This window comes from Sabethes cyaneus, chromosome 1 (assembly GCF_943734655.1).
Source record: "Sabethes cyaneus chromosome 1, idSabCyanKW18_F2, whole genome shotgun sequence".
In the NCBI taxonomy this organism is placed as follows: domain Eukaryota; kingdom Metazoa; phylum Arthropoda; class Insecta; order Diptera; family Culicidae; genus Sabethes; species Sabethes cyaneus.
Window position 1 is genome coordinate 27,243,718 of NC_071353.1, and position 19,045 is coordinate 27,262,762.

The 19,045-nt window shown below is 38.5% G+C and overlaps 1 protein-coding gene across 6 annotated transcripts in view; it reads right to left on the reverse strand.

Moving 5' to 3' along the window:
• Positions 1 to 19,045, reverse strand: part of LOC128733074 (complexin) — a 598,063-nt gene that overhangs the window by 89,461 nt on the left and 489,557 nt on the right. For all 6 annotated transcript variants that reach the window (XM_053826671.1, XM_053826667.1, XM_053826670.1 and 3 more), the window contains exon 3: positions 5,757 to 5,923. In XM_053826671.1, coding sequence (XP_053682646.1) covers positions 5,757 to 5,923 — 167 coding nt within the window. The remainder of the gene's footprint in view (positions 1 to 5,756; positions 5,924 to 19,045) is intronic.

Here is a 19,045-nt window from a genome sequence, read left to right on the forward strand (position 1 = left end):
CTCAGATAATCTCACCGGCGTCCACAAGAAGTGAACGTAGGCCAGCTAGGTTCTATTTATTCTATAGCACATATTCCGATGGCTTTAAAACATTATTTTTGGGATCCTTTTCTGACCTTTTTAAGGGGTTTAGAGTGATTCTGAGCTCAATTTGGGATCATTTGGTATTTTGGCCTTTTGGGGCCTTTCTAAAGGGTTTAGAGCGATTCTGAGCTTAATTTAAGATCTTTTTCTATTTTGGCCTTTTCCGTCCTATCTAAGGGGTTTAGAGCGATTCTGAGATAAGCTGGGATAATTTAAGGGACCTTTTTAACGGATTTAGAGCACTTCTGAGCTTAATTTAAGATCATTTTCTATTTTGGCCTTTTCCGGCCTTTTTAGGGGGTTTAGAGCGATTCTGACCATAATTTGGGATCATTTTTTATTTTGGCCTTTTTCGGCCTATCTAAGGAGTTTAGAGCAATTCTGAGCGCATTTTGGGATAATTTTTTTAGCATTTGCTAAACTTTTTAAGGGGTTTAGAACGATTCTAGGCTGAATTTGGGATCATTTTCTATTTTTGCCTTTTTCGGCCTATCTAAGGGGTCTAGAGCGAATCTGAGCGTAATTTGGGATTATTGTTTTGGTGTTTTCTGGCCTTTTTAAGTGGTTTAAAGCGATGCTGAGCTCAATTTGGGATAATTTAAGGGACCTTTTCAAGGGGTTTAGAGCGATTCTGAGCTTAATTTAAGATCATTTTCCATTTTGGCCTTTTCCGGCCTATCTAAGGGGTTTAGAACGAATCTGAGCTTAATTTGGGGTAATTTTTTTAGCGTTTTTTGACCTTTTTAAGGGGTTTAAAGCGATTCTAGGCTTATTTGGGATCATTTTCTATTTTTGCCTTTTTCGGCCTGTCTAAGGGGCTTAGAGCGAATCTGGCCTTAATTTGGGATTATTTTCTATTTTGATCTTTTTCGGCCTATCTAAGGGGTCTAGAGCGAATCTGAGCTTAATTTGGGATCATCGTTTTGGCTTTTTCTGGCCTTTTTAAGGGTTTTAGGGCGATTCTGAGCTCAATTTGGGATAATTTTTTAAGCGTTTTCTGGCCTTTTTAAGGGGTTAAGAGTGATGCTGAGCTCAATTTGGGATCATTTTGTATTTTGGCCTTTTGGGGCCTTTCTAAGGGGTTTAGAGCGATTCTGAGCTTAATTTGGGATAATTTTTTGTGGCCTTTTAAAGTGGTTTAAAGCCATTTTGAGCTCAATTTGGGATAATTTATGGGACCTTTTCAAGGGGTTTAGAGCGATTCTGAGCTTAATTTAAGATAAATTTCCATTTTGGCCTTTTCCGTCCTATCTAAGGGGTTTAGAGCGAATCTGAGCTTAATTTGGGATCATTTTTTGGTGTTTTGTGGCCTTTTTAAGTGGTTTAAAGCGATTCTGAGCTCAATTTGGGATAATTTGTGGGACCTTTTCAAGGAGTTTAGAGCGATTCTGAGCTTAATTTAAGATCATTTTCTATTTTGGCCTTTTTCGGCCTATCTAAGGGGTTTAGAACGATTCTGAGCTTAATTTGGGATCATTTTTTGGTGTTTTGTGGCCTTTTTAAGTGGTTTAAAGCGATGCTGAGCTCAATTTGGGATAATTTAAGGGACCTTTTCAAGGGGTTTAGAGCGATTCTGAGCTTAATTTAAGATCATTTTCCATTTTGGCCTTTTCCGGCCTATCTAAGGGGTTTAGAACGAATCTGAGCTTAATTTGGGATCATTTTTCGGCGTTTTCCGGCCTTTTTAAGTGGTTTAGAGCGATTCTGAGCTTAATTTGGGATCATTTTCGGTTTTGGCCTTTCCAAACCTTTCTAAGGGGGTTAGAGCGATTCTGAGGTTTAATTTTGGATCATTTTTTTGGCGTTTTCAGGCCTTTTTAGGAAGTTTAGAGCTATTCTGATCTCAAATTAGGATCACTTTCTATTTTAGTGGTTGGCCAGATACCGAGAAGCTAGAGCTGCTGAAAACCGTCGAATGAAACGTGGCACCGCGTTCTTGCAGAGACGGAGAAATGCTTCGAAATCCAAGTAACAATTTGGGTTTTATCAGGCTCTTATGATAGCCATTATGACCAAAATTGGTAATAAAAACCGCCATAAAAGTGCGATAAAATTAACATTGATACTTGGGAAGGCACAATACGAGAAGTTGTTTTGTTGCGGTCAGGCGTTGGAAATAATATTTAAATGTACTGTTGAACGGTGAACAAGATGAAGCTTTCGACGGAAACAGGTTAATGACCGAGGATTCTAGTTAAGCTGTGGATCCACCAATTTTGAACGAGGTTGAAAAAGCAGCATGCGAGCGGAAAAACGATAAAGTAGCTGAAAAGAACGGCATTCTTGTCGAACCTCAGGTTGTACTAAAAGTATGTACTGAAGGAACTACCTACGAACTGGCTGGAAGGTTTTATATTCCCTATTTAAAAAAGGGGCATCGCTTCGAAAGCAATAATTATTGACAAATACCAGTGCGGTTTTCGAGGGGAACGCTCCACACGACCTTGTCCAAATATCCGATCTTGTGACAGTTCCTCGATAAATTCCGGTTATTCAACTTGCAGACTCACCATTTGTTTATAAACTTCAAGGCGGTGTACGATTCAGTTAAACGAAATGAGCTGTGACAGATTATGCTTGAACATGGTTTTCCAAAAAATTGTTAAAAACGGCCTATAAGGACGTCGCTCTTAAAGATATTATACAAGCCTTCTGAAATTGGACTTTTGACGTAGAACTACGTCTTACCGCGTCTTTTCTTGAAAAGATTATTTTCTAATCGCTACATAGTGAAAATCAACGAAAACTTTCAGTTAAGTTAAAATTTTCCCTTATATTTTCCGTGTCGACGGACGACGATTGCATTCACCAACCTTGTGGTTGTGGTTAATGCTTCAAGACAGAGAAGCAGTCCTGTAGTCGAGATGTAGTCCTGCCTTCTTGACATGTAAAGACGTATTGAAAAGACGTAAAAAAAAAGCATAGCCATTATCGTTTGGCTTTTTGCTAACTATAGGCGACCTAGCCAATCATGGACTGGCTAATGTAAATCAATTTTCGTGCCTTGACGGTTGCAACCGCGGAATGAGAGAGCAAACAAGAGCAGACGGTAAAGAATGGAATAAGAAGGCATCTGCACGGCAAGTTTGCTTTTTGATAATTGTCAGTGCAAACAAACGTATGCAAAATATAGTATTATTTAAATTTTGGTGAAGTCAAATGAAGAAATAGCTTCAGTTAATGCCATTATTTTGAAGGTTTAAATTATGTTCCTAGAATTTTGTTAAAAGTCGGGTGTGTGATTTCTATTCTAAATTACAGTAATGATTCGCTAATTGAGCGTTCGTAGATTGGGTGTTCGTTAGTTGCGCCAATCTCTAACTTGAATGTCAAAATTCTATTGAACTTTTGAGTTTAGAAATTTCGTCAGTCGGCCTAATTTGCGAATCAGCTGGAGTGCAATTAACAAATTCAGACTATAGTCCGATTTTGGCACTGAAAAAAATATTTATTTTTGGCATCACAAAATACATAACAAAAATACGATACAATTATTTAGCGCTATTTTTTACTTAACGCTATTTTACGCCCAGTTAGCTTCGAGCTACGATGCTGGTCTAACAAGCCATTAGTCGTATGTTCGAATCTTGGCTAGGCGGTGCTTGCTAGATAGAGTCAGTAGAATCGTTACACTGGTCCCGTAATTTTCCTGCACTCTAAAAGCCGGCTGCGAAGTCTGTCGATAAAGAAGGGTAATGTCTAATGACGGTTTAAGCCCACGGCTTTTTTTATTTTACGCCACTCGTAGGCCAATATGGTGTAAAAAGTTTTCTTTAATATTCAAGGTTTCTTCGCAAAAACCCTCCTAACGTAGTTCTACGCCAGCTACGCGGCTGTGTCTGGAATGCAACCAATCTGATTTTCTTGTTTTATTGATTGGCATATGGAGCAGACTTTTGCAACTTTTGAGGTTTAGAAATGAAACACAACCATCGAAGAGTCGCTGAGTGCAAATGCTCACTTTAAAATTTGAGTTAAAAAATACACATCATGACGTATTCCCTGGCCTACATTAGGGCTCACACGCCCACTCTTTCAATTGGTATTCGAATGTTTTACTCACTAAACTACTGCCGCTCGTTATATTAGATAGTATAATACCTAATTTTGTTTTATTCTCCAAATTCGATCATTCCCGTATATGCACTGCACACTTCTCATGCGACGATATTATTTTTTGTATGACTGCTCATTGTTTCTTACGCCGAGAAGATAGACTGTTATCTACTCGGTCAGTGCGATAGAAACAGAGCAGTGCGTTGCCGACACTCGAACGGCAAGTCTCGTGTTTAAAACAACCACCGGGTGTGTAAGTTTTTTTTAAGGATGCGATGAAGATTAAGTTGAAAAATGCTGAAATAACCCAGTAGCGCACAAAAAATTGCCCTGCTAGAGTATCCTGGTTAGTGTCCCAGCTTTTGTCATGATACGGTGCCTCAATGTACATCACTAAAAGTGGAATTTTAACAGGTAAAATTCGTCCTAAGTGAAAGTTTCTTTTACCGGCGATTATTTCCGCCCCGAAGCACAATTTTAGAACAGAGATAGCTATCGAAAAACCTATCACCTCAATAGGTGGGGCAACAAAGACTGCAATCACGCCGGCCGTCGGTTTGTGCGCCGGCAATCTGCCTTGTTTGGGGGGCATTCCACAATTCAATTCCCATTAGAGCGCTTTGGTCTGGTAAACACAATCATTCTCGGGGTACTCGGGGTGTACTGCACAAATACCGTAAAATGAAACTATCAAAAAGTTATTTTCCTATCGTTTGTTCCGACAAGAACCGTGCGCCGCCTATTGGTGCGGAAACCCGGCAGACCGTGCGGTAACATCCGGAGCTTTGTGCTGTGTGTATGTATGTGTGGGAGGTTTTTTTTCTATTATCTGCCGGCTTGCCGGCTATTTGGGTCCTCCCAGAAGAAGAGCCAACTGTGAAGCGTCCACTTGCTCTGTCGTCGGAGATCGTAGAGCACAATAGTGGCGAAAAAATGTTAATGTTTTGCTTTTTATATCTGGAAGCAAAGCGAAAAAACACTACCCGAACGGGTAGCGTAGCATCGTCGATGGTCTCTCGCCTCGTTACGAGTTGCCCCAAGCCACCGGGGAAGGAAGTTTATTGATGTTATTTCTAGCACCTTGTTCTTCTTTTTTACTGCGTGTTAAGTTTGTTTCCAGCACCCCGATTTTTAGGTTGATGGGTGGCGTCTGCACTTCTCCCGGAGGCTGCTCTCTGTTCGCACCTTGCTCTTAATTTTTGTTGTTATTTGAGGAAGCAAGAAAACGAGTCGAGCATCCGGGTCCGGGACTTAAATAAATAATTTTCTACTCTTTAAAGGGTGGTTTGGGGAGGACACCGTTCGAACGGTTTAAAAACGACGGCCATGGTAGGCATTTTCTCCGATACACGTGTAACCTAAATTTCTGGATAGGCTGAAGGGCACTTCTCGTGAAATTGTTGACAGTGACAAATTCAAAAGCGCTTTTGAAGCATCCTTATTTGAAATAACTCGGCATATGATTGTCAATCTACTAGCTTTTTGCCGGCAGCCCCTGAGCATCCATTTCGACAGCCAAAATTTCCCAAACCAATCCTAAAAAGTGACATCTTTTGTGGAGGAAAACATTTTACACGAGTAAAACCGGTAAAAGTGAAATGGTACAGCGCACTCACCTTGTCCCGAATCTCCTGTCGCATCTTTTCCCGCTCCTCTTCCATCTTGCGGTGCTTCTCCTTTCGTCGCTCCTCAGCCTCGCGGATCGCCTCCTGACGTTCGCGCTCGGCTTCCTCCTCCTTCTCTTTGTCGTTCTCATCGTCACCACCATCTCCGCCTACAGCGCCTGTAAAGTTATAGCACACATTACAACGGGAATACAAACGGTGTGGGGAACGGCTCGCGGGGGGTCGACGCTATCTCAGTCTCGCAGTGTCACTGAAGTGCAAATAGGTCCGTATTAAATGTAATAGTATAAAACCCTTCCCATCCCCCCAAGGCTCAATTATAGCGGCCGCCAACAGAGATGTCCTTAGTTTTAGCTATTTTCGAAGAATAGCCTGTAATAACACGAGGGGTCCTGCCATAACGCAGCGGGATATGCATTAGTGTTAATTATTCGAATGGAATAGTCGTGTTACAGCGCTCACTTCCAACGTATCAGCGACGACCAGAAGAAACGCCATAATTGGATTACCCCTCGGTGTGGCTGAAACGTACACCAAAAAGAAAGTTGCTTTTCATGTTACTGTCGTCTTACTAAGGGTTGCTTTACAGCTAGTCAGAGTTATTGCGGGTGTTGTCTTTTCAACGCCCGGTGGATGTAATTGATTTCTTCGAAACTGCGCGAAACACAATCGAATTCTACATTTGGATTACCACACGATTCAGCTCATTGAAATTCCGACTTGTTCCTGTTTATTCAAAATTTTCTGTCATTCCGGTCTGGTTTTTTGACGAAAATTAACATCATCATGTCTCGAAAGGTCTCCAGTTTCGCAGCCTTGTGTTGTTACATGAAGTGGAAAATGGGATTGAAAATATGATTAGCGCGGATGTGATTATTAGGTTAGCACGGCAATTTGAATTTCCAGCTGAGCTCTCGCTCTCGACAGAGAGAAGATAGATGGAAACTTTAAAAGACTTCAAATGACAGTCCCCATACCCCATAGCGCACGAATGCGTCTTCCAACTTTTTCCCCCCTTGGGCGACGACGCGACGCACAGAGAGGTTTGACTTTCTGCTCAACGGAACCGACCGTGTGGGTGTCCAGTTACCGCAGGCTACGGATCGTTCTCTATCCTCAAAAGCAGCCGTGAATTGATTGCTTTAGCATGGGTTGCTTCTTCGAAGGACTTGTCGACAGGAGAAGTGAACTGTAAATAATGGACCTAGTTTCTTTGGGGGCGGGGGAAAAATACCGAGTAGTGGTGGTTGGCTAGAAGTTGAAGTGGGTAGTAAGCCAACGCTACGGTACGATGGGGGCTTCACCGGCAAGTTAGTAGAGAGAGAGAGTTTGCTTTGAAACGAAGACGCTTTTAGTCGTGCGAATTTATGCGTTTTATCGGACAAAATCGTCAGCTAAATGATTCTAGGATACAATGATAGTCAAGCATGCTAGGTGTTGTATGATCGAATCTGCTTAAAGAGATCCTAGGATTATAGTAATGCAATGCTATGGTGTCGAAATCATACACTGTATCAGGAACTGAACCCAGGGATAAAAATACTGTAGCTCTTTGGACTCTTAGGTTTACTTGCGGCCTAATTTAGTGATAGAAATTGGTTCGAATTCTCACCAGTTCTTCTCTTAAGTTCTACCTATTTGCCCAACTTTTCAATTCATGCAGTATATTTTTATCTGCTTGTCTTTCTAAATCTGTCTTCCTCTGTCGATTTGTTATTATTTCTTTCTCGATTTTTTATTATTTAACTTTATATTTTTTGACATTGTATTGTCTATATGTCCTTTTCTTTTATTGCGTATTTGCATGACTCTGTTTTCCAGTTATAGCCTATACGTCTGATCAATGTTGTGCCAATTTCATAAAACCGCTAATATAACCATGAGCTGCACTAAAACATTCTGATGACCGTTACAAAATTGCCTTCCGACGAAGTGATCCAGTCTTCAGGAGGGTTTTGTAACCTCTTTGAGAATCAGTAAAGCTTGATTTGATTTGATTTATAGCGACCGAAATAAAATATTAAATTTTCAGCAGTTTCCGTAGTTGTGTAGCATATGCGCATTAAATTTATCGTATACATTGGTATGATAAATCGATAAAATCATCGAGCCATCGAAATTTTACAATTTTTGAAAACTAGTTGTTTTAACAAAATAAATATATTCAATTAGTCGATCTCTATTTCTAGCAACCGATTGATAATAACTTTTTGCCTTTCTACTATATAAATATATAGTATAAAGGTATAGAAATCACTTGGAAAACCGGAAATGGAAAGAAGGTCCTGCGGGCCGAATGTTATATACCATTCGACTCAGTTTCGAAAACTGAGCATTTTCTGTGTGTGTGTATGTATGTGTGTGTGTGTGTGTGTGTGTGTGTGTGTGTGTGTGTGTGTGTGTGTGTGTGTGTGTGTGTGTGTGTGTGTGTGTGTGTGTGTGTGTGTGTGTGTGTGTGTGTGTGTGTGTATGTGTGTGTGTGTGTGTGTATGTGACGCTTTTAATCTCACTCACTTTTCTCGGAGATGGCTGGACCGATTTTAATGTTCTTAGTGTCAAATGAAAGGTCTAGGTGTCCCATTGGTCGCTATTGAATTTCATACTGATCGGACTTTTAGTTCTAAAGTTATGTATAAAAATACGAAAAATATGGGACTTCATTATCTCATAAGTCTCTTAACCGATTTGAACAAAATTGATTGCATATGAAAGAGGAGCCTTGCAAACCCTTAACTTCCAAATTTCATGACGATTGGACTTGTAGTTTGAAAGTTACATAAAGAAATGTGAAAAAATAGTATTTAAAACATATTTATGTAACATATAAGCATTAATTCAATGAAAAACATCACACATTTTATGATTATTTGAAAATTACTGCTGAGATCTATCAAACGAAACCGAGTTATTTAAAATCGGACGCTTCATTCAAAAGTTATTCAAACTTTAACATTTAAGCCCCGTATATTAAACCGTTAAAATGTGTGAAATCAAAACATATCAATTAAATGTTGATTGTATTCAATGTATGAGATGTGTGTGATGTATGTGCGTATGTATGTATGTATGTATGTATGTATGTATGTATGTATGTTTGTATGTATGTATGTATGTATGTATGTGTGTATGTATGTATGTGATGACAATTTGCAATTTTAAAATTTGCAATGAAATTCAAGAAAAGTGAGAAATATGTCAATTGTCTGAAGTTTTTGAAGCCTCTTAATGGAATACGAACTCTGAAATTAAAGAAAAGAAAAAACTTTTACCGACTAAATTCCACTATTTAATATTTATTCGCGACAGATACGTATACGCTTTGAAATAAGACACTGATGAAGCCTGCACGTCGTAGGTGAACTACGTATCTGTTGCAAATAAATATTAAATAGTGGGATTCAATCGAAAAGTTTTTTCTTTTCTTTGATTTCAGATTTCAATTGTCATTTTCTTCACTTGCTGTTACTCACAATTGTACAAGAAAAGCAAAAAGCGAAGAAAAGCAGTTTATTTAAGCATGTAGGTATAGTGGTGTATAGAATCAAAAATACTAGTGAGTTGATTTTTCCAAATAAATTTGTACAAATTCCAAAAAAATTCTGCGCATCAATAGATGCTCTTTTCAATCAATAGATACTAGAGCTTAGAAATGTTATATGAAAAATAGGAAGTAAACGATGCACGGTAGAAATTTTGTAAGATTTGTTTTCGTTAGTGATATTTTAAAGGACAGATGTCTTATGTCATGTATCATGTTTTAATAAATAAATCAAAAAAAGACAAGCACTGGAAATCATATCGATCGTATTTCCCATTCTCAAGCATGTTTATGGCGCAGCTTTGGCACTATTTTTCGACCTCATCTTGTTTTCCTAATCCTCTAACATTGTAAAAACGATGCGATCAAGCTAATGACTATCTTTTCATGAAAATACATTCAAAAGAAGCTTAAGTTTTGATTTTTATGCAAAAATAATTATCTGAAGGAGCGCTAGCTAAGAAATAGTTCCATTTCTCGTTTTCATATCTAATGCTCTATTCAGTAATTTTTTTCTAATTCAGATATATTGCAAAATTGAAGCCAAGCAAACCAATAGTAAAATTTTGAGATCAATCATTTTGTTGTAGATATCCTTTTTCTTCAAAAGCGAAATATAATAATAATTTTTCTGAACTCTTGTTTTTCAAAGATGCTAACTTTTGAATGCATGGTATTAATATCAAAATATCAAAAAATCTGCTATGAACAAATACTTCATATTGTCAATTCAAAACAAGTTTCGTATGTGGCTCTGAAGCCCGAAAGTTAAGGCCGTCTGTAGACCCGTTAGAGGGTTAATTTCTAATTTTCTATACATATTCATTCAAGTCTGTAAAAATTATCTTTTGTGTTTACATTATTTTTCTATAAATATTATAAAACTAAATAAGGTGTTCATCAAGTAACATAAATGACGCTTACATATATTTACGCACCCAAGGAAAGAAAATATAATTATTCTACACAATACGTTGTGAATTTTACTGACAAATAAGGATTTTGAGGAATACGGACCGGATATTTAAAAATATAGTCTAATATAACATCTATACATCTACAATTAAGTTCCTGAGAAATTAAATAATGATTATTGTGGCAGTAGAAAGGCTAGGTCACGCCGCTAGGTGGATTAATTCGGGTTTTTTTCTGAAACTCACGCTTTCCGTCGATGAATTTTTGTTGTGGAAGGCAAAATGTATGTTAGGCATAATGGAAGTTAGACAATCTGCCGTTTGCTTCCCGACCCAATGAAAATAAATTTATAACAGGATGTGTTTTAAATAACAACTTTTTTTATAACAGAATCCCCATTGTGTTTTGTTATAAACTTGTTCTCGTTGGTAGTTAAATGCATTTATAACAAACTTTTATAGAAAAATATCTGGGTAACTGATCGTGTTACAAAGGTCTAATCAACTCAGTTTAAAGAAGCATTGCATATAGGGTGAATCGGATTACCTACGAATGACCGAAACTCAAGTGGACGAAATAACGAATGGCATAATAGATCTAATGAAATCAAAAATAATCGAAACGCGAATGGGTGAATCACAAATGGCCGAAACACACATGGTCGAATCACGAATGTCCTAATGTCATAGAAAATATCTACGGTTTTCGATCTGCTTGAATGTTGGGCTAACCCCTACTAAGAGATAACTCCTACTAGTCAGTAAACCGAGGAAAATGCATGCACCTAAATAGAGGTGATTTCTATAGAGGCCAAAATTTGGCCTTTCGTGTGTTGGCTCAATAGAAGTGGGATCTTTTGTGATTTGGCGAAATACAATTGCGGCCTTCTGTGACAGTTGTTGGAATTCTGCCATTTGAATTTCGCCTAATTGTTGATCCGTCATTCGGTATCAGTCCGATTAGAGACCCCTCTTCCCTCTAAGAGGGGGGAAGGGGGGGGGCTCTCACACAAATGAAACGTGTGCAATTTGAAATTGATATTTTTCGGTGATACAATGAGACAACTTTCCCTTTTCTTTACGTTTCGGCTTACTGATTACCTATTCAGCCATCTTCAGAAATATAAATTACCTCATAATTCGAGAACTAATCAAGAAAGTAGAATCAAATTTGGAACGTGATAATTTTTTTGAGGCAAGACTTTTTCTATTGTGAATTGAGACCCCTCCCTCCATTAAGGAGGGGGCTCCCATACAAATGAAAAACAAATTTTCTCATTCTCAGAACTAATCAAGCGACCCAAGTAACAATTTGGGTTTTATTACACTCTTATGATGGCATTTAAGACCAAAATTAGTCTTGAAGACCACCATAAGAGTACAATAAAACTTACATTGTTGCTTGGAAAATGGAACCAAATTTAGCATGCGGGGGTTTTTTGGGAGAATTGTTTTCTATGACAGTTCGAGACCACTTCCTCCACTGAGAGGGGGTGTCATACAAATAAATGCATAATTGGAAAACTAACCAAGCGAATGGAACCAAATTTGGCACGTGAGAATTTTTAGGTGGGATTTTTGTCTATGGTGAATCAAGACTCCTCTCCCATTTAAGAGGGGGAACTCCCAATGAAATGATATACAAATTTCCTCATTACTCCAGAACTCATCAAGCAAATGGAACCTAATTTGGCACGAAAAGATTTTTGGAGGTGCGATTTTTTTCTATGGTAAATTGAGACCTCTCCCTTTTTTTAAGAGGGAGGGGGGCTCCCATACAAATGAAATACAAAATTCCTCATAAATCGAAAACTAGTCAAGCAAACGGAACCAAATTTGGTACGTGAGGATTTATGGAGGTAGGAATTTTTTCTATGCTGAATTGAGACCCCTCCCTCCTTAAAGAGGGGTGGCACCCATGCAAATGAAGTACAAATTTTTTCGAAAACTAATCAAGCATATGGAACTAAATTTAGAATGTGCGGGCTTCAGATTGGTATCCTATGCTTATGCTTCTGCTTACGACTCGCTAGCGTCATCAGATTCACTTTGATGCTCAAAAAACTACAGCTCTTTGTAATGTTTTTGTATTTTGTTCTGTCTAACTTATTACATTTTTATATTTATGCTTTTCGTTCTATGGGAAACTCTCTCTCTCTCGCTCTCTGGCCGTATTTCTCGTCATGTATCGGTTAGACCTGTACGCCACGCCGCCGACTCTTTTGCACGCACCGACGCCTCCTTCATCTTCATATTCCGTATTTACTGAAAATTACTCTGGCCATATATTCGGAACTGACTAGCCGAAACCAACCATAATCAATAGCGACATATTGGAAATTATTACTTTTCATTTCGTGGTGGTAAACTGGCTGATAAAATTAGGTGCCGGTCTTACCCCAACACTGATTTCCAGTGTTGCAAGCCTCGTCTGCTTCGCACTCTCGTTTTTATTTTTTCATGCACTGCGACTAGTTTTTGCGAGTGCCTATTTAGCTATCGGTCTCTCTGACACATCATTGCAATCCGATCAGCTGACACCGATCACTCGCGAGGGCTCGCAGTCTCATCCGCGTGTATAAGTGAGGGCGTAAGGTGAAGAAAAAAGAAAATAAATGCAAAATAATATGCCTTGGACCGAAACAGATGGAGAAATTATACTGCGCAGGCCTTGTCGTAAGACGTTAGGCGGTTAAATGCAAAATATGTATCCATATATACTGGTATGCCGCTAGCTCACACGGGCTGTTGGCTGCTCACGCAGTTGTTGGCTATGTGAGCGGGCTGTGCAGAAATACACTTCTAGGCTGTGCGCTCGCTAGTGAGTAGTGAGACTTCACTTTGCCTAGCTTTTCACATCATATAATTTTTGTCAGTAGGGGAACTGTGGGTAAAATGAACAAGGGGGGGGGGGGGGTAAAATGAACAGGTAGCCAAATTCCCAGTAAATCGAATGAAATCTGTTCCAGATCAATAGGTATCTTCTCCTAGAAGTATTTAAAGCTGTTTGAGACAATATGTGGTGAGCATAAGCTTTCTAATGTGAAAAAAATTGAAAAAGAAAAAAATATTTGTTGAAAGCTGACGCCGATGGTAATTTCCACTATTAGTATATGAGCTTTTTTGGCGGAACAAATTAAATTGCAACTATTGATATCATTTAGTGTTGTTTGCTTATCACTGTCCTGCGGATCTGTCGAAAATTACAAATATTTTTAGCAATTTTTTTTGTTTGTTTATAATAAACACTTGAAAACAATTGGTGTTTTGGGGGCAAAATGAACACTTCACTATGGGGGCAAAATGAACAGTGTGTATAAAAATGTTTTATTTTATATTTATCAGCAGCCACGACCTAATTACAATTCAATCAGTAAAAATGATCGAGTCTCTCAAAAAATGACGAAAAATGACCGATGAAGCGAGTTGAAAGTCAAGCATTTTATGAACGTCACGCCACGCCACGAAGATGCGTTATGTTAACTTTGTGGAGTTCTATTTTAATTCCAGCCTGTTGGAATGTTGTTTGAATATCTACAGCTCATGTAGAACATTGATAAGGTAAAATAATGTTTAATTTATCCAAACTGCATGTTAATTTTAGTTTTCCATGACATGTTCATTTTGCCCACACGACAAAAATTAGGCTCGAATGGGACGCTTTCAAAAATAAGGAGTTTTTCATGACAAATCGTCCTTTTTCAAACATTTTTATATTTTGCTACGTGGAATATGAATCCAGCTTTTAATTGATGTCCAGCATTTGCTTGGTTCCTGGGGGAGCAAACAGCGAAATTACTAAAGGTGTTCATTTTACCCCCAGTTCCCCTACATCTATTTTCCGTGTTTACAGTTGTTTCTTTCTTTGTTGTTCAGTTCTTTTGCTTTTATAAAAAATCTTTTTAAAGTGTTATCCGTATCCGTATTTTTACCATCTTTTAGGTTTGTATGGGTTTTATTTTATTATATGCGAGTGTTTCTTTAAATTGGTTTTTTTCTAGCCGTTTTTCCATCAGTCTCTTAAGTCTCTTTTCATTATGACAATCGATGACACGCAATTCTATCGGTATAACTTTACATACAATTGTGAATGTATTCAAATTGATCACGATCGGTGAAATATCAAAACTCAGTTGATTACGTTTCGGCCTACGGTCATGTGTTCAAGTTCCCCGATACTGCTATACTAGAAAGAGAGAGCAATGAGAGCAAACGACTGAACGCAGAGACACTACACGTCAACCTACGCGAAGGCAATACAGGAAACCTACAGCGGGATGCTCTAAGTTTCTCCAACACATACGACGGCGCCCTGTGCTAGCTCAGAAGGTTTGAACAGAGCAAAAGGCAACGACGCAGACGGACGGACTTAGAGTCGTAGAAGAAACTACAGTGGACAACAAAAGTTTTGTTTTTAGTTGGTGATAAGATTATTCCCTTGTAAATGTTGTCATTTTGCTTGTTAAAATATGTAAATTAAAAATTGTTTTATTTCTGTTAACAATAGTATCTGATGATGGCTGAATAAAAGACAGTAGGCCGAAACGCAATCAACTGAGTTTTGATATTTCACCGATCGTGATCAATTTGAATACATTCACATAAGTGCACGGTGACTAAAATCAAGTCATTTACATACAATTGCTACTTTTTTATAACGGTAATTTTTTACAATCGAAAGAGGGGTCAGTAGTAGAAACTAATGAAACAAAGGTGTTGATAGTATCCAAATAGAACGGGACAAGGCGTGAAGTGGAAAAAGCAAAAAATTAGGCAAGGGAGGGTCATTGAAGCAACGCTTGAGAAGTTGTGTACTATTCACTATTAATTACGGCGGAAGATATATTTGATCCAAGAACATGAAGAAAAATAGTCAATGAGCAGAGCTTCGAGTTCGACAAAGGCGTACTGTCGTTGAAGCCTATCTATATATATAAAAGTGAGCGTGAGTATGTTTGTATGTTCTACTATAACTCCAGAACGCCTTGACCGATCACCACCAAACTTGGCACCCATGTTCCTTGATATAAGGGAATCAGCAATAGAGGGTTGACAAAAAATGGGGGCGGGGGGGGGGGGTGTCATGCTCGTAACAGGGGGCGGCCATAACTCTGAAATGCCTGGAAGGTAAAGGTTGGAGAATTCACGAAAAAATAAACATTCGTTCCTGCTGCCGATGATACATCCCCATTTGATTTTATCACGAGTGTAGCTCATCATGAACATCGCAAGTTCGTTCAAAACTTGAATGTTGAACTTTGAACACGGCTGATTTAATGGATATAATATATCCGGGAATGTCAGAAAGTGTTCTAAATAGTATTACCGTGAATAGAGAATAGTTTAAAGCAGTGTTAGTGGCTTTTGAAGCAACAGAATGGTTTAATTTGCACTTCTGCAATGTATACGATATTCGTATATTCAGCGGTGCTTTGAAGCGTGAATGTATGCGGCTCATTCGATGCGGCGAATTGAACAATTCATTGTGGTTAATACTCGTGATAAAATTGCTTGCCGATGCTTGGTGTCTATATTCAATTTGCGAATTCTCCAACCTCTGCTGAACGGTTATTCAATAAACTGGGCACACATGTTCCTTGACATAAGAGAATCCGCACTGGGGGGTTAACAAAAAAGGAAGGAAGAAGGTTCCCTAATAGAGCGAAGGGTCCCTAACAAGGGGGGAGGCCATAACTCCAAAACGCCTTGACCGTTCTTTATCAAACTTGGCACAAATGTTGCTTGACATGAGGGAATCAGAATCGTGGAGTTGACAAAAGAGGGGAGACCATAACTCCGAAACGCCTTGACTGTTCTTTATTAAGCTTGGCATACATGATCCTTGACATAAGGGAATCAGAACTGAAGGAGTTCTGATCCCCAAAAGAGGGGAGGAGTCATAACAGGGGGGAGGCTCCGAAATGCACCTGCAAACTGTAATTATGCACCGAATCCTGAAAGTGACCCGCATAAAAATTGTTCGATCATTACTGCTAAGTGTTGTTGGCCGACTCTATTTGAGTCACAGGGGCTATCATTCAAACAGTGTGGAGTTGATCTGCTCACCATGTTTTTCCCATGGTTAACATTATGTGGCATGTTCCAACAATAACTGCTGTACAAGTGGCTGCGAGACAAAGGCGCCCCGAGTAAGATCGGGCACTCAGCTAGTAACAAATAATACGAATACCGCCACGAACCAGCAAAATAAAATGAGGGCACAACGTCGTTAAAAGTCAATACCTGCGACTGCGCATTAATACAAAGTCATCCCTAGTTAAGATAGCGAAGATTACGATTCCACTGGTCGCGCTACATATGACCAATCGAATCCATTTAAAATTGCAACACTGTCCAATCAGCCATTTGGACGGAACAAAGATCGCTAGCCAATTGTGCGGTAGACCAAGGGTACCGTAATGAAGTTTGGAAGCGTTTGAAGCCAGCGATAAACGTACTGTACTAAATAACAATGGTTCTCTATTTTGCCTACGCTAGCAGCTGTTCGCAATCTCCTTCTGAGATGACTCGCATCTATGCAGGGGGGAGATGTAGCGTCCGTAATTAACACAAGCTGAGCCCGCGTTTTTGATCCCGAAGGGCATTGACCGGCAGCGGTAGCATCTCTATTTTCACACGTGAAATATAAATTGGCCTTTCCATAAACGGATATTTTCGATAAAGAAAAGCCCAGAAAGTATCCGTTCTCTAACTAGGAAAAATTTGTTTGAATAAAGAAGTTAGTTTTAAGACCTCCAACCGTGTGGGTTTCGGAGATTACATTACATTGCATTGTTGCATTTCATTATCCAAAAACGTCCGTAGCTCACAGCCCTGCTAGCATTTTTATACGTATTCAAAAGTAAAAATTCAGCATGCTAATAAGTCCTATTTGGTGCGCAAAATCTGCATATCCGTGCTATTTTGGAGTTTATATACGTGATGAGGAATAATTATACGCATTTCATCTATATAAGTATGCATATACGATAAAATTCGATTAAGCGCGACTCACTCCATACTGATATACATTTTTGTGCTGAAAATCGTATTTGTGTCAGTTATATACGACTGAAAATAAACTTATGCGCACTTTATTAAGCATTAGTTACGATTACGAATTTGTTAATTTGAAAAAGTCACAAATTTTTCATTTCAGATTTTGATTCTGCAGTCCTTTCCGCTTACTTTGATACGGATTTTGTAATGATCCGACCACGATTTTCATGTACCTTTTTCTCAGAAACTATTGAACAACGTATTGAAACGAACTTTTTTTTGTTTTGTTGGTAAAAGCTTGGCAAAGACTTTTATAACTTTTGAGGTTTGTAAACTAAACACAGCGGAAGAAAAAAAATAATGAGTTTTTCAAAAAAATTAGTCATTTATGTCCCCTTAAGAGATATTTACGATAATTTTCATTCATTGATGTTCGATTTGGTGCTAGCTGGGAGGCAGCTACACCGCTTTACCTAAGCTGGGTAATCCGCTGATTGAAACAAGTTATAATCGGAGCCGGTACGGTACACAACTTCTTGAGCGTTGTTTTAATAATCCTCTCTTACCTAATTTTCTGCATTTTCCCCTTCACGCCTTGTCCCGTTCTGTTTGGATACTATCAACACGTTTGTTGCAGTACTTTTTCCGTCGTTCCCTACGACGTCAATAAAGACGAGGTTGGTCAGTCTTATTGTTATTTGATCACTATGTAATGAATTTTTAACTCTCCTTCCTTAGATATACTTTACTATTTTTGTGTATTTCTTTACTCCGTTCAACCTCTTTCCTACCCTTAATTTTGTTTGGTCTTAATTTTGTCGCTTTTACAGTTTCTATTGCTTTCTATCTGTTCATATTTTCATTGGTTCATGCGTATTTTTGTCTTTCCACGTTTTAATTTTGACTGTTTTCTTTTTTGCGGCAATTCAGTATTGCAGAAGTTTTTAAGTGTTCCCTTTTGTGGTATGGATGCCCGAAAAATCATCATTTTTGTTTATTTTCACCTTTTGTCCAATTTTCAGAAATTCAGAATTCGAAAAAGTGGGAGATATTTTAATCAGCTGTTATGGAAAAATATTGGATTACATCATTAAGTAATCCAGAATTGGAAATAATCAAAAACATTCGTTTATTATTCTCCAAAGAGACCCAAACTTTTTATATTTTTTCTAGGAAGCTGAGATTTTTTTACATAATATATCAAAAATTCAAATATGTATACATGTTTGTTTTTGAAATAAAATGTTTTAAACAAAGTTTCGACAATGTAATGGAGGCGCATGGTGTTTTTTGCTTTTATCTGTAAGAAAGCGAATATTTTCGATAAAGAAAAACCAGAAGTATCCATTTTGTGCTGTACAAGTCCAAACCCTGGTCGGTTCATTTTGTATACCAGCTTAATCGCAAAAGGTAGTAAAATAATCAATATAATTTAAGCTTTTAAAATAAACTTTTTATGGAATACATCCAGGGGTAGTAAAAAAATTGGGAAACATGTTTACACAGCTGGATTGATGCAACCCTGTATTCACAATCGCTTATAAGCCGCGAAAAGCATCTGCTACAACAGTAATCGATAATTCAATATTTTCCAACATGACATAATCACGGCTGGTTTAACGGTTCGCTCTTTTTTTTTGTTGTTGACGCTGAATGGCGCATAAACAAAGTCCGAACGAACGAACCGTCACCAGGAGAGCTTCAAAAATCATTCAGTAAACGATAGAATAATGGCCCTCCAACCGCACCGCGTCACGCGCCGCGGGATCCAACGGTTGCAGCACCCGGACGGGCGGGAAAATGTGTCGAACCCTGGCGCTGCCGCCGGT